The sequence below is a fragment of the Sturnira hondurensis genome, unplaced genomic scaffold (genome assembly GCF_014824575.4).
Source record: "Sturnira hondurensis isolate 20B ecotype Veracruz unplaced genomic scaffold, ASM1482457v3 Scaffold0006496, whole genome shotgun sequence".
NCBI classification, from domain to species: Eukaryota; Metazoa; Chordata; class Mammalia; order Chiroptera; family Phyllostomidae; genus Sturnira; species Sturnira hondurensis.
Window position 1 is genome coordinate 23,165,860 of NW_028079127.1, and position 14,571 is coordinate 23,180,430.

The following is a 14,571-nucleotide window of genomic DNA, read 5'->3' on the forward strand; positions in this document are numbered from 1 at the left end:
GGGCTTGCTCCCGGCAGGTAAAACTGGGTGGAGAAGGGCAGGCAGCCTGGCGTCCTCATCAATAAGCGCGGCCACCTAGTCCAAGAAGGTTTAATCTGAGGACGTAGTGGGTTGTGGAGCATAGTCACGGCTCCTCCGAGCGCTAGCGCCACAGCCGACTGGGGCCCAGGACCCGGGGGGCGCTGAGCTCCGGAGTGGGCGGTGCGTTCAGGTGAGAGGCCGTCGTGAGTGAGCAGGGAGAGCTTCGGGCACCATGAACCCCCGCCTGCCGCCGCCTTCGCTGTGGCTGTTGCTGCTGCACCTCATCGGCGCTGTGCACACTGTGAGTACCGTGCCCCTCCGCCAGCAGGGACCCTCCTTCGGGTCCAGGTGTGATGTGGATAGCAGGGAACGCCCCCATGTCTTCTACTAAAGTGTGAAAACCCTTAATCCCATCCTCTTCATCAATAATCTCTATCAGTTTCAATCCAGAGGGCCCCTTACCCTCAAAATAAACACATGTGCGCCAGGAGAAGGCAACTCTCAGATGAACCCCTGTGCTTCACCCCACCCTTTCTGCGGACCCCTGGACTGATCCTCTAGGACACACCTAGACAGAAATTCTGGAGCTGTCTCTGGAGGTGCCTACTGTGTGCAGGGCACTTTGCTCCCATTATTTTATTGAAACCTCAAAACCTCCTTACAAACCCTCATCTTACCGACAAGGAAGCTGAGAATTGGAAAGACCAAAAAATATTGTCCCCAAAAGAAGACAGTTGGAACCCACATTCGTCTGCCCAAAGCCTTGACATTTTCACACAATCGGGCTGCACATTGGAAAACTTCAGAAAGTCTGGCCGCAGCTTTCGGGTTTGGGATGGGACCGTTTGTAGCTCCCTGCCCCCCCCCCCCCTTCTCGTGGGATTCAGCTCCCTAATGTCTGCATGCCTGAGGACTCCTGGGAGCAGCTGGTTTCCACAAAACAAGTCCAGGGAGGAGCTGGAAAAGAAAAGAGAAGGCAGCAGCGTCTGTAGCTGAGTTTTCTTTCCCACAGGAACTCCTGGGAATCACAGGCCTCTCCCTTTGGGATTTGCGACTGGCTGCCCCCAGACTGGCTCAATGGAAGGAATGGGGAGGCGGTAAGGGTGGGGAGTGAGGGGTACAGATTCCAGAACTACTATACTTCTTTCCACTAACATTCCAGACTGGCCCCCAAGGCCTCTGTCCTAAGAAATTCCCCAGGGAAAGCACTTGGGGACCCAGTTTTGAGTCTTCAATCTCTGTCCTGAGCAAGTCCTTCCTGGTGTCCAATAACCTTGCCCTCTTATAGTACTCCCTTGCTGGATCACAGGACAAACCTCAGCGCCTAGAATTGATGGGAGTGTCAACAACCAGTAGATGCCCATCTTTCCAGCAGGTCCATGACATTCCAGCAACAGTAGTTTGGAAGAGTGGAATTCGGGGATCTTATCCCCGCCTCCCTGATAACCTTCGAGCCTCTTCTCAGTGTTGGTGCTGGGAGGTGCTAGAGAAACAGCGCCCACTCAGCTTGAACTCCCAATTTGGAGAAAAGCCACCTGGGGAACTGGGGACAATTCAAAGCCAAATATAGCCTACAGGGATGCTGATATTCAGTACCCAGGGATGGGAGAGACAATAGTTTCCTCTTTGTGACTTCTCAAGTATCTGCAGTAATCCTGAAGTTGTCTGAAGAAATCAAGAGGTTGGAGGTTCAACCTACGTTTTAATCTCAAAGGGACCCCCATGTTATTCAAGAATAAGCACAGGGGGCAATGAAATCCTTCACTTGGTTCAGTGTGCCTTGGAAGGATGCTTCAATATGCTCTGGTTCCCTCATTTTACAGATGAGCAAACTGAGACCACAGAGAGGAGGGACCTGCCCCAAATCTGCAAGTTAGTGGTAAAGCTGGGACTACAACCCAGATCTCTTGACTTCCAACTTCCCAGTGCTCTGCCAATTACATCCCTTGTCCTTATATGTCATTTTCATGCACTCACTGGTACTGTCTTCTATTATATTACCAGATAGTTTCCTGTAAGTCTTGGTCTTCTGATTATTTTATAGGCTTATCCTGACCTAAAGTCTCATACTTCTTGGCAGAAAACTTCTTTAACAAATAGGAGTGGAATTGGTCTACTTTGATTCACATTTTGCCATTTCCTATGGAATCTCATTTTCCTTCTGTGTGACTGAATGATCAGACATTTGATTTTGAAATTTAAGGATATCCAAACAGTTTTTTATTCCTTTGGGTCTCTCCCTTGAATAAGAGCATAGGCACCGTCCTAATGGGAGGTTATTAAGGCCAAATTGCTTGTCGCTACCCCTTCCTCCCTTCCCTTTCCAGACAGGGAGGAGGTACCAGAAGGGAACCTTGCAAGTGGAAACCAAAAAGTGGTGATAGGGACAGTGTTCTGAGATTGCTAAAGGAAACCCTGACCACACCTCCCTTTGCTACCCCCACTCCCATATGTTTATCTCATGAGGACTTTCACCTGGGACAGTGTTGCAATCATTCACCAGCACATCCATCCTCTTCTCCTCCCTGATACCATGTAAGAGGGAGCTCAATGATCATGTGTTGAATGAATGAATGACTAAATGAATGAATGAAAGAAATGATGATGAGATCTATAAGGATTGTCTTAAGCTGTGGCAGTTTCATATAGCAACAAGTAATGAAGAATAACATCTTGAAAGCAATCACTACTTACAAAATGTGTCAAGCAAAGGAAAATTAATCATTCAAGGTAGCACTGTTTAATCCAGGACATCTGGCAAACTGCCAACTTGATAATCACAGTGAGTTAAGTGGTGTGTGTGGGACTACTTTTTCCTCAATCACTGTTTCTTAACTTCGAAACTATAGTCTTGGATCTTAAGTCTGGGCTTTCAACAAGGGGTGCCAGGAAGAAAGCTATCTCCTCCCTTGGCGTGGGTTGAACTAATGGGGTGGGGATAATGGGAACAGTGAAGAAAGGGGATTGGATAATTCTTTGTCGTGTGTCCTGTGCATTGTATGGTGTCTGGCAGCATTCCTGGCCTCTACCCAGTAGAAACATATCTCCAAGTTGTGTCAACACAAATGTCTTCAGACATTTCCAAATGTCCTCTGGAAGGCAGGGAGGGCAAAATTGTCCCTGGTTGAGAACCATTGCCTTAAAGGTTGTCATGTTTTGGGAGAGATGCGTTCATAGTGCTAATAATAGGTGTTAATTTCATGTTGGACTCAGGGAAGTGAGGTTGGTGACAGGGAATCTGAGTTGGAGGACAGAAGCAGGTGTACCGCATGAAATCCATTTCCAAACCAGATAAAAAGACTTTTGCGGGCAATGGCTTCCTTGATCCTTTTACACCTTCCCTTCCCACTTTTCCCCCTCCTCTATCTATCCCTCCTCCGTTGACAGCTCAGAAACATAAAAACTCCAAGTACAGGGTCTGGCACACAGAAGCCTCCAGCACATGGTGGTCCCTGCCTCTTCCTGTAGTGCCTCTGGGTCTGGGGACGGACAGGCTCTGTGAGCAGAATTTTAGGAAAGCCTGCAAAGGCCACTTGAGAAGCTGGATATTGATAACTCTTCAGAGAGTCACTGGAGTTTTTGTATACCCGAAAAATCACTTTCTGATTTTCTGAGGAAGTATTGTGGATTTCTTTTAAAATTTTTACTATCCCTAAAATTAATGTGAATGAGGATAATGATAAAGGCTTTCCTTATTGAGCACTTATTTCACACTAAACAGTCTGCTAAGACATTCCGAGCAGCACCTGATTTAATTCTCTATCAACACTCAGTACTCCAGACCAGTGCAGATGAAGACACTGGAGCCATTTGCTTGGGTCACACAGCTGGATGTGGTGGTATGAAGACTGAAACACAGGTTGAAACCCAGGTGTTCTGAACCAGCATGTGCATCTGCTCTTATAGAGAGGCCTGCTCTGGTTTCTGGTGCCCAAGGTACTGTTGTAATATTCTCTCCCAAGCCTCAAAATGACATTAAATTCAGTTTAATCTAATTGCCTTATAAAATATGAAACAAACACTGAAATACACACAGCATTTTATTGAAGGAGACAGAGAGGATCCTGGGGTTACAAAAGCAAACAAAATGAAGGTAGATATAATTCCCAGACTGCTTAGCAGAGTCCTCTCTGCTTTAGCATCACCTTTTTGCCATTCCCATTGAGCTCCTGTCCCTTCTCGTTGTCCTCATTATCCCTACCCCATTGGTACTTCCCATGTCAAGGGAGGGCATAGCTCTCTTCTTAGCACTCCTGTTGAAAGGCTAGACTTAACATTCAGAGCAGCCTCCTCCAGTGATCCTTTATTTGATCCCTGCTTCCTTGCCCTTAGTAAGCTGAGGTTTCTCACCACTGACCTTCACTCAGGCTCTGGGACAGTCTGCAGCCCAAGGTAAAACCCATAACACTCAGATCCTATCTACTTACTTACATTACAAACAGAGGACTGCTCAATGTTCATGGGGCTTGAGAGAATAAGAATATTCTGGGGCCCTCCCAGCTTCATCATTCTGCATTTGACAGATTCCAAGGGGCATTTGCAGAAGGGACATCCTTGGTTGATTGTCTCCTGTAGTCCCAGCTCATTGTGCTGCCAGGATCCCCAAATTTTCCACAGTCCTCTTCAGAATCCCCATGTGTCCAACATCAGTGCCCTCTCCCCTGGCTCTCAGAGGGTCTCCCTGATGTCTATGTGTCTCTTCAAATTCGGACTTTACCACCTCCATTTTCATTTGCACCACACTGGGTTGTGTCCCATTTTCTGAGAGTCAAGACTATGTGGATTAACTTCCTCTGACCAATATATTATAGGTGTGTCTAATTTATACCCCACTGTCCTTTTCTTTTCTATCTTAGTCAGCTTGAGCTGCCATAATAAAACACCACTGACTAGGGGTCTGAAACAGTAGACATATATTTATAACATTTTTGGATACTGCAAGTCTGAGATCAAAGACCAGTATGGTAGGGTTCTGGTGAGAGCCCTACTCCGGGTTTGCAGATAGTTGCTTTGTCCTCACATGGTCCTTCCTCTGGGCGGGTGCAGAGAGATAAACATTGAGCATTCTGGTGTCTCTTCTTAGAAGGACACTAATCCTATCAAATCAAGGCTCCACTTTTATGACTTCATTTGACCATAATTGCCTCCTTACAGGCCCCATCTCCAAGTACAGCCACACTAGGGGTTAGGGCTTCAATATACAAATTTTGGGGAGATACAAACATTCTGTCCACAACACCATCTGAGTGAAATAGAGGCTCTAGTCCTGCCCACAGCCAATCCCTATACCTGTGCTCCTGATTTCTGCCCCACCATTTTTAGTGACTTCTGTCCTGAGAATACACAATGCAGCCATTGTGCCCAATGTTTACCATCTTCCTCTTGATTGGTTGTTTCCATCAACTGGTCAAGTTGTCCAAGTCTGTCTAGCCCAGATGGTAGAGAGCCCTCCCTCTGTACTCTGGGCCCTTCTAACCACAGTTCCACCTCTGCTCCCTGATGGCCAGCTTCTTGGAAGTAGTGTCTGCGATCCTTGCTCCTATTTCCACTCATTCTTAAGCCTTCTGCATTCTGGCTTCCTCCCCACCAGCCACTGAAATCAGTCTCACCAGTGCTTCATTTTACCACATTCCCTACACACTCTTCAGTCCTGATCCTACCTAGTGTGATCACATAATTTATGAGAGACATGCAACATTATGAGTAATGACATTGGGACAGCAGGCATACGTGTGGACTGTCCTGGGCAAAGTGGAACATGGAACTCAGCCTCTTGAAGGCATTCAATGCCAGTACCCTCCTTCCTTTTTTGTTTCCCCTCCCTTGGCTTCTGCTTTTTGCAGTCTCCTTGTTCCCATCCTGCCTCTCCTGCTGTTCCTTAGTTTTCTCAGCCTCTGAAGAGAATTTTCCCAGGCTCTGTCTCACACTTGCTCTTACTGTATTTATAATCTTCCTTGGCAACCCCACCATATCATAAATCCAATCTTCCTTAACCAAAATTATCCTACCCCAACTCCTAGGCCTATGTCTGTTTTTCCTTTCTTGAAAATATCAAGGCACCCAAAGCAGACTCATGGGAACCACCCTCTCCTCACCCCTACACTCAGTGCAACTCCTGTAGAATCTGCCTACTCACTGTCACCTCTAGGTCCTCTTCTTTATGAGCTATTGCTACTCTGGGCACAATAATTGTTCCTCACTTACTGCCTAAATGGCAGAGCCACCTCCTGGGAGTCCTCTGCTGCCACTTTTGGTCCATCATGATCTGGCCACTGTTTTCACCATACATTCCTATCATTAGCCTCGCTCGACCTCCTTGGACTTGAGCTTCAAGGGCAGGAGCCATGTTCCTGTTGCCTTTGTGTCCCTAGTGATGAACAGATTGCTGGGCATTATAGTAGGTGCCCAATAAAAGTTTGCTGAAATTTTGTGGTTTTAACTGGGTGTAGGAGAGTGAGTTTCTCTTTTTATTTCTCATTGTATAAACTAGACTAGCATTTCATTTTTGTTCCTCCTTGAAACCATATCTTTTCTGTCTCAAGTTGGCAAGCAAGTAATTATATTATAAAATGTGATAAGCGAAGCGATGTTGAACCTCTTTACTTTCTTCAGAATTTAACAGGATTTTATTATACCTCTTTCCAGATTTTACCTTTTCAGATTTGAGTCTAAAATTAAACTCTGAAATAACCTACAGAACTGTCTTTTGACATCTTTCCTCTCTTACTTTGGGGTTTCCTTTATTATTCTCTCTCTTTCTCTGCAGACTGAACTTTTCTGTTGCTTTATTTAGGTTAAAAAATGGCTACCCTGTAGCTTCGAAGCTTACATGCTTCAGTAATTAGAGAGATGGACGTTACTCCCAATTCCAATAGCAAATATCCAGGAGAGGGAAGCAGATTGTCTTAAGCTGGGTGAGGTTTTCTCCGTTGGTCTGATCAGTGAGATGGGACCTCACAGCATAAACCAACCTACCTTGTGATGAAGGGGTCTTTTCTGGGATAGGAGTGGAGAGGGTTGTTGGCTAAAAGGCAGAGAAGACATCTCAAAGTATGCCTACCATCCAAGAAAATCCCCCGAAGAAGTGGAGTGTGGAAGCAAGTCACAAATCATCAACCAACAGGTGTGAACTTATACTCTATAGCAGGCCAGCTATTACTGGTTGCTGAATCACTGCCTGCCACAGACACTATTAGATGTACAAGATCTCAGAAAGCTTACAACTTAAATGCCTTCTCTAAAAAAAAAAAAAAAACAAAACAAACAGTGACAACAGCAACACCCTTGTAAGTTATCTCCTGGCAAAACCAAAACTAAATATAAAATATAAGATTAAAAAATGGAATTTACCTAGGATGACCATGGACACATACTGATTCCAAAGTTCTGCAACAAACCAAAGAAAATTTACAGTAGTTTAGAAAATCAAAGGGCTCCTGGGGGCAAGTCCCACAGAAGCCAGTTGGCAGTGTTACCCAGCGTTGTTCTATTCAGAACCTGGGAGTACAACTATTATTCATTCATATATATATATATATATAGTGAAGGCCTATGAATTTTGTGATCAACAAGAAGAAAAGTCAACTTAAAATTTCAGGAAAAGACAAGATCATATGAAAAATCTTGTGATCCAAGTATTTTAAAATTCTGACATGATTTTAGCAATATTTTAAAAACTTTAGATATAAAAATGGCTTGGACTTGAACTCTGAAACCGAAGAGGAAAATATATGTATGGTTTTTGCCAATTTAAATAATAAAGAAAAGCACCATTTAGTAATTTTTTCTGACAATCCCTTTTTTAATTTATGGGAAGGACATATATATTTTTTAAAGATTTTACTTATTCATTTTTAGACAGGGGAAGGGAGGGAGAAAGAGAGGGAGAGAAACATCTGTGTGGTTGCCTCTCAGGCACCACTGAGTGGGGACTTGACCTGCAACCCTGACATGTGCCCAACTGGGAATCAAACTGGTTACCCTTTGGTTCTCATTCTGGCACTGAATCCACTGAGTCACACCAGCCAGGGCAGGAGTACATATTTTTGAAGGTACTTAGGGCTTAGGTGCTGTTTTTACTAGCAAACAGAACTACCTTCTTGGTACCAACTACTTTGGTATTTTCTGCTCAAAACAGTTCACTGTAACACCAAATATATGATATTTAAAAAAATATTTTATTTATTTATTTTTAGACAGAGTGTAAGGGAGAGAGAAAAGAGGTAGAGACACATCAATGTGTAGTTACCTCTTACACGCCTTCTACTGGGGACTTGGTCTGCAACCAAGACATGTACCCTGACTGGGAATCGAACCAACAACCCTTTGGTTCTCAGACCAGTGCTCAATCCACTAAGCCACACCAGCCAGGACTAAGTATATGAGATTTTTTTATTCATAGTGACAACCAATTATTTAACCTTCCAGACATCAGCTAGGTGCCTTACAATTTAATTCAACTGTAACTCTAACTACTTGAAGTTAGCATAGACCCTACAAATAAGGACTCAGTCCCATGAGACTGCTCCTACTTCAGATACCAATCACAAATCTGGGCCACCTATACTTCTGACCAACTAGCTATAAATTGGGGGTTCCCATGAACCTCCTCAGGTTCATTAATTCACTAGAACAACTCCCAGAACTTAGGAAAGCCCTTTACTTACTACTACTGGCTTATTTTATTTTATTTTTTAAATATATTATTACTGATTATACCATTACAGTTATTCTATTCCCGCATTCATTCCCCTCCACCTGCACACTTCCTCCCCCACCATTCTCCCCCCCTTAGTTTATAACCATGTGTCTCAAGTGCTGTAGATTCTATATTTCCCCCACTATTCTTGCCCTCCCCCCTATCTATTTTCTACCTACTGTCTACGCTATTTTCTGCACCTTCTCCCCCCTTCTCCTCCTCCCACTCCCCTGTTTCTAACCCTCCATGTGTTCTTAATTTCTATGGTTCCACTCCTGATCTAGCTGTCCTCTTGGTTTGCTTTTGTTTTAGGTGTGGTTGTTAATAACTGTGAGTTTGCTGTCCTTTCACTGTTCATATTTTTCATCTTCTTTTTCTTAGATAAGTCCCTTTAACATTTCATATAATCAGGGCTTGGTGATGATGAACTCCTTGAACTTGACCTTGTCTGAGAAGCACTTTATCTGTCCTTCCATTCTAAATGAAAGTTTTGCTGGATAAAGCAATCTTGGCTGTAGGCCTTTGGATTTCGTGGCTTGGAATACTTCTTTCCAGCCCCTTCTTGCCTGGAAGGTCTCTTTTGAGAAATCCGCTGACAGTCTGATGGGTACTCCTTTGTAGGTGACTGTCCCCTTATCCCTTGATGCTTCTAGGATTCTCTCCTTCATTTTAGTCTTGGCTAATGTAATTATGATGTGCCTTGGTGTATTCCTTCTTGGGTCCAACTTCTTTGGGACTCTCTGAGCTTCCTGGATTTCCTGGAAGTCTATGTCCTTTGCCAGACTGGGGAAGTTCTCCTTTATTATTGGTTCAAATAAGTTTTCCATTCGTGGCTGTTTCTTTCCCCCTTCTGGTACCCATATAATCCGGATGTTGGAACATTTAAACCTGTCCTGGAGGTTCCTAAGCCTCTCCTCATTTTTTTGAATTCTCATTTCTTCATTCCTTTCTGGTTGGATGTTTCGTTCTTCCTTCTGGTCCATTCCATTGATTTGAGTTCCAGTTTCCTTTCCATCACTATTGGTTTCCTGTGCATCTCCCTTCATTTCAATTAGTTTAGCCTTCATACATTCCTCTAATTTGTGACTGTAATCAACCAGTTCTGTGAGCATCCAGATAAACAGCGTCTTGAACTGTGCTTCTGAGAGGTTCACTATTTCTCGGTTGCTTAGAGTTATTGGCTCTGGGGCTTTGAGTTCTTCTTGCGCCATCTTTTGGGCTGTTCTTGCCTGTTACGTATCTGGATCAGAGCCCTAGGTGTTCACCAGAGCAGGGCAACTCAGTCACTGGGTTGTGACGCTGTATGTGGGGGCGGGGTCAGAGAGGAGCAATGGCATCCTGTCTACCGCCTCTCGCCGCAGCCCCCACAGTTGCTGCAGCTGCCACCGTCAGCCCTCGCCCCCTGGGGCCTGTGTGGTCTGTCTCACTGTGCGCGAATGTGCGACCGAGGTCAGTCTGCCCCACACCCCAATTGGTTCCAGGCTGCCTGCGAGCCTGGGTCGGGGGCCCTGTCCTGCCCAACCCTGCTCCGCTGCTGGCTCCACCCCTCTTACTGTCCCTGTTGAATGGTTCGTTGCTGTCGGACTTCCGTATAATTCAATTTTCTGTTCTTTGGCTGTGTCTTTGTTCTCCAAACCTTTGTTGTATTCAAACTTGGTTGTGGGAGAAGGCACAGTGTTTCCACCTATGCCTTCATCTTGGCGGAAGTCCACTACTGGCTTATTTTAAAACTCACAACTCAGGGACAGCCAAGTAGAAGAGATGCAGAGGTCAAGGAAGGGGGCACATGGAGCTCCCATGCCCTTTTCTGAATGTGGCACCCTCCCAGCGTGTTGATGTGGTCACCAACCTGGAAGCCCTCCAAACCCAGGGTGTTTGTTTATGGAGGTTTCACCACACAGGCATGATTGATGAAATCATTTCTCATTATTGATTAACTCAGTCTCTGGCCTCTCTCTCCTTTCAAGAGGTTGGAAGAATGGGGCTGAAAGTTCCAACCTTCTAACCACATGGTTGGTCTTTATGGTGACTAGCCCCCAACTTGAAACTATCTCCGGGCCTCCAGCCACCAGTCATCTTATTAGCATGTGAGAAGTCACTCATCACCTATCACTTTGGAGATTCCAAGAGCCTTAGAAGTTCTTGTATCAGGATTTGGGGATTAAGACCAAATATTAAAAGATACTACAGAAACTAAAAACAAAAAAAAAAGGAAAAAGATACTCCTCTCACCCCATCACTTAAGAAATGCCTTTAGGAGCACTGTGTCAGGAATCAGGGGCAATCACCAAATATATGTTTCTTCTTATGTCACATTAGGACATCCACTTAAAAATGGCAGATTAACCACGTGTGCTTATCGGCTCCTCCCCTGGGAATGCCCTTAAAGTGACAGTAAAGGAATCAAAAGAGTTTAAAACCACAAAGTCAAAGAGAATAAGACAAGAGACAAGGAAGCAGAGCTTTCAAGAAATCTTTGGGAAATGGAATGTGAATGAAGTGGTGGTGGCTGTGTAGGAAAAAGAACAACCTAAATGCCCGCAGTGCATGGAAGGGACTTACATAGATGAGAAACTGTCTGGTTGGCCTATAGCACCCCAGTAGGGCCCCAGACCAGGGGAGAAACACCCTATAGATCCTGACCATGTGGTCCTTCTTGACCTGATTATTTTACAGTGAAGGTCACCAGTCAATAAGCAGTTCAGGCCCAAAGTGTTTCTGAGGTCCACTTTTGTGCCTCAAGCTTAAACATGACACTGAGAAAGGCCTCCAACATGGAAGTGAACAAACAGAGGAAGGGAAACAGACCAGCAGAGAGGAGGAAAAACTTAAAGCACAAGACTACAACCAATATTGTGTTCTTTAAAATTTCTTTTAAAAGGGAACCAGATAGAGGAAGTGTGGAAATGAGGATGCCATGGAAAAGGAATCATCAGAGAATAAGAAAGCCTGTTTGGAAAGTAAATGTATGATGACAAAACATTTGTTGGAAACTTAGCAGGTGACATCAAGGAAATATCCCAGAAAGATTACACAGACCAAATGAAGATTAGAGGATTGATCCACGTTGTTCACTATTCAACCTGCATGAATTTAGGAAGGCAGAATAGAGAAGAGGAAAGGAGGAAATAAAATAAATAACAATATTTTTAAAGTTCCCAGAAATTAAAAATGCAAATTTTCAGGTACAAATGCCCACTGAACATCTAACTAATAAGTACAAAAGGAAACCATTTCATCAAGAAATTTTAACATAACTAAAGACAAACAAAAATTCTAAATATTTCTAGAAAGTAAGCAAATGTCATATACAGAAGATTTGGAGTCAATAACACAGAATAGAGAAGGAGAAATGCCTTGAAAATTTGGAAGGAAAATTATTTTCAACTTACTATTCTCTCAAATCAATAAAAACTTTTTCATTCCTGCAAAGATTGAAAAATTTAACCTCCTATGTATACTTTCTTAAGACATTACTAGAGAATGTGCTCCTGCCAAACAAGGAAGGAAAGTTAGGAAAAATACATAGAATCTAGGAAACAGGCTCCAGCTGGGAGAATTGGGAAGAAGCTACTCCAAACCATAGCCAGGCAGCAGGCCCAGACTGGAGCAAGAGGGAGGACTGTGGGAGACAGGTCTCCAGAGGAAAAACAAAGAACTGTTGATAGATGTCTAACAGAGCTGTTGGAGTACTTGAAAAATTTAGCTGTACCTAGAAAACTAATCAAATGAAAAAACAAAGTAATTACTGACCTCAGGAAAGACAAAATGTACAAGAAGAGACATAATCATTTTACATGACCAGACTCACCAGTGAACAATATTTCATAGTCAAAATAAGTCATTATAAATACACATCATACATTTAAAAAGTAAGTCAAAGGGAGGCTATGTAATACGTGGCGGGGGGGGGGAATATATGTGGGGAGATAGATCAAAACAACATCTAAATCTTTACCTTCCAGATAGAAAGTTTTGGATAATGCTTCAAATTAATAAACCAAGAAATTGCTAGATAGGAATATAATTTTCAAATATGGAGACACCAATGAGAACAAACAGGTAAAAAGACTTGAAATTGATTGCTGTTGGAGAGCAGGTAGAGGTTAGGGAAGGGAACAGCTATTTTTTATTATAAATACTTTATACTAGCACAAGTAGAGTTTTTAAGTACTTACACAAATTTGATATTAAAGAAACCATTTAAAAGGAGCTTTTAAGGTCTAGTGGCTCTTGTTTTGAGATAGTTTTTAAATAAATGTTAACAATTCTTTCATCTTCACTTGTCTCTTTCTCCTGTGAATTTCAACTAAAATTATATTTGATACTTTTAAATATCATAAGTATATAGAAATATGTATATAAATAGACACATGGCTACTATATATCAGTCTCTCCTCCCCCTCTTGAGTTTAATTTAGGTAATAAGAGGCATCTTCCCCATGCATTCTCCAATCCTGGCATCTACTAATTGGTAGCTCCACTGAGCACACAATCTTCCCAGCCACTCCTAGAAACCCTGAGGGCCCCCTTCCTTCAATGCTGGTCACCATCTGAAAACCATGGACTCAGTCTTTCCAGAAGAATACTTTGCTGTCACACATCAGTGGACACCACACATTTCTTTAGCTGGAATACCACCACTGCAAAAAAATTGTATTGATTTATTAAATTTTAATGGAAGGGTCAAGAGTAAAATAAATGTGGGCTGATTGACTTCACACTCATTAAGGTGGCTGGATTTTTTTTAAAAAAGATTTTATTGGACTTTAAGATTGGGACTTCCGCCAAGATGGAGGCATAGGTGGAAACACTGTGCCTTCTCCCACAACCAAGTTTGAATACAACAAAGGTTTGGAGAAACAAAGACACAACCAAAAGACAGAAAATTGAATTATACAGAAGTCCGACTACATCTAACCCTTCAACGGGAGGGTAAGAGGGGTGGAGCCAGCAGCGAGCAGGGTTGGGCAGGACAGGGCCCCCGACCCAGGCTCGCAGGCAGCCCGGAACAAATGGGGTGTGGGGCAGACTGACCGCGGTCGCACATTCGTGCACAGTGAGACAGACCACGCAGGCCCCAGGGGGCGAGGGCTGACGGCGGTGGCACACTCGCGTGCAGTGGGACGAAACGCGTGGGCCCCGTGACCACAGCAACTGTGGCACCAGTGAGGGCCGTGGCGGCAGGTGGCAGACAAGATGCAATAGTCCCTCTTTGACCCTGCCCCCACATACAACGTCACAACCCAGCGACTTAGTTGCCCTTTTCTAGTGAACACTTTAGGGCTCTTATCCTGCTATGGAACAGGCACGAACAGCCCAAAAGACGGTGCAAGAAGAACTCAAAGTCCCAGAGCCAATAACTCTAAGCAACCGAGAAATTGCCAGCCTCTCGAAAGCACAATTCAAGACACTATTTATCAGGATGCTCACAGAACTGGTAGATTATAGTCACAAATTAGAGGAACATAGTCACAAATTAGAGGAACATATGAAGGCTAAACTAATTGAAATGAAGAGAGATGCATAGGAAACCAATAGTGATGGAAAGGAAACTGGGACTCAAATCAATGGAGTGGACCAGAAAGAAGAACAAAACATCCAACCAGAAAGGAATGAAGAAATGAGAACTAAAAAAAATGAGGAGAGGCTTAGGAACCTCCAGGACATCTTTAAACATTCCAACATCTGGATTATAGGGGTACCAGAAGGGGAAGAGGAAGAGCAAGTAGAAAACTTATTTGAACAAATAATAAAGGAGAACTTCCCCAGTCTGGCAAAGGAAATAGACTTCCAGGAAATCCAGGAAGCTCAGAGAGTCCAAAGAAGTTGGACCCAAGAAGGAATACACC

At 43.7% G+C, this 14,571-nt stretch overlaps 1 protein-coding gene across 3 annotated transcripts in view; it reads left to right on the forward strand.

Annotated features, from left to right (window-relative positions):
- SCTR (secretin receptor) overlaps positions 1–14,571 on the forward strand; it is an 84,542-nt gene continuing 69,971 nt past the window's right edge. For all 3 annotated transcript variants that reach the window (XM_037049887.1, XM_037049888.1, XM_037049889.1), the window contains exon 1: positions 1–322. In XM_037049887.1, coding sequence (XP_036905782.1) covers positions 254–322 — 69 coding nt within the window. In that variant the 5' untranslated portion in view covers positions 1–253. The remainder of the gene's footprint in view (positions 323–14,571) is intronic.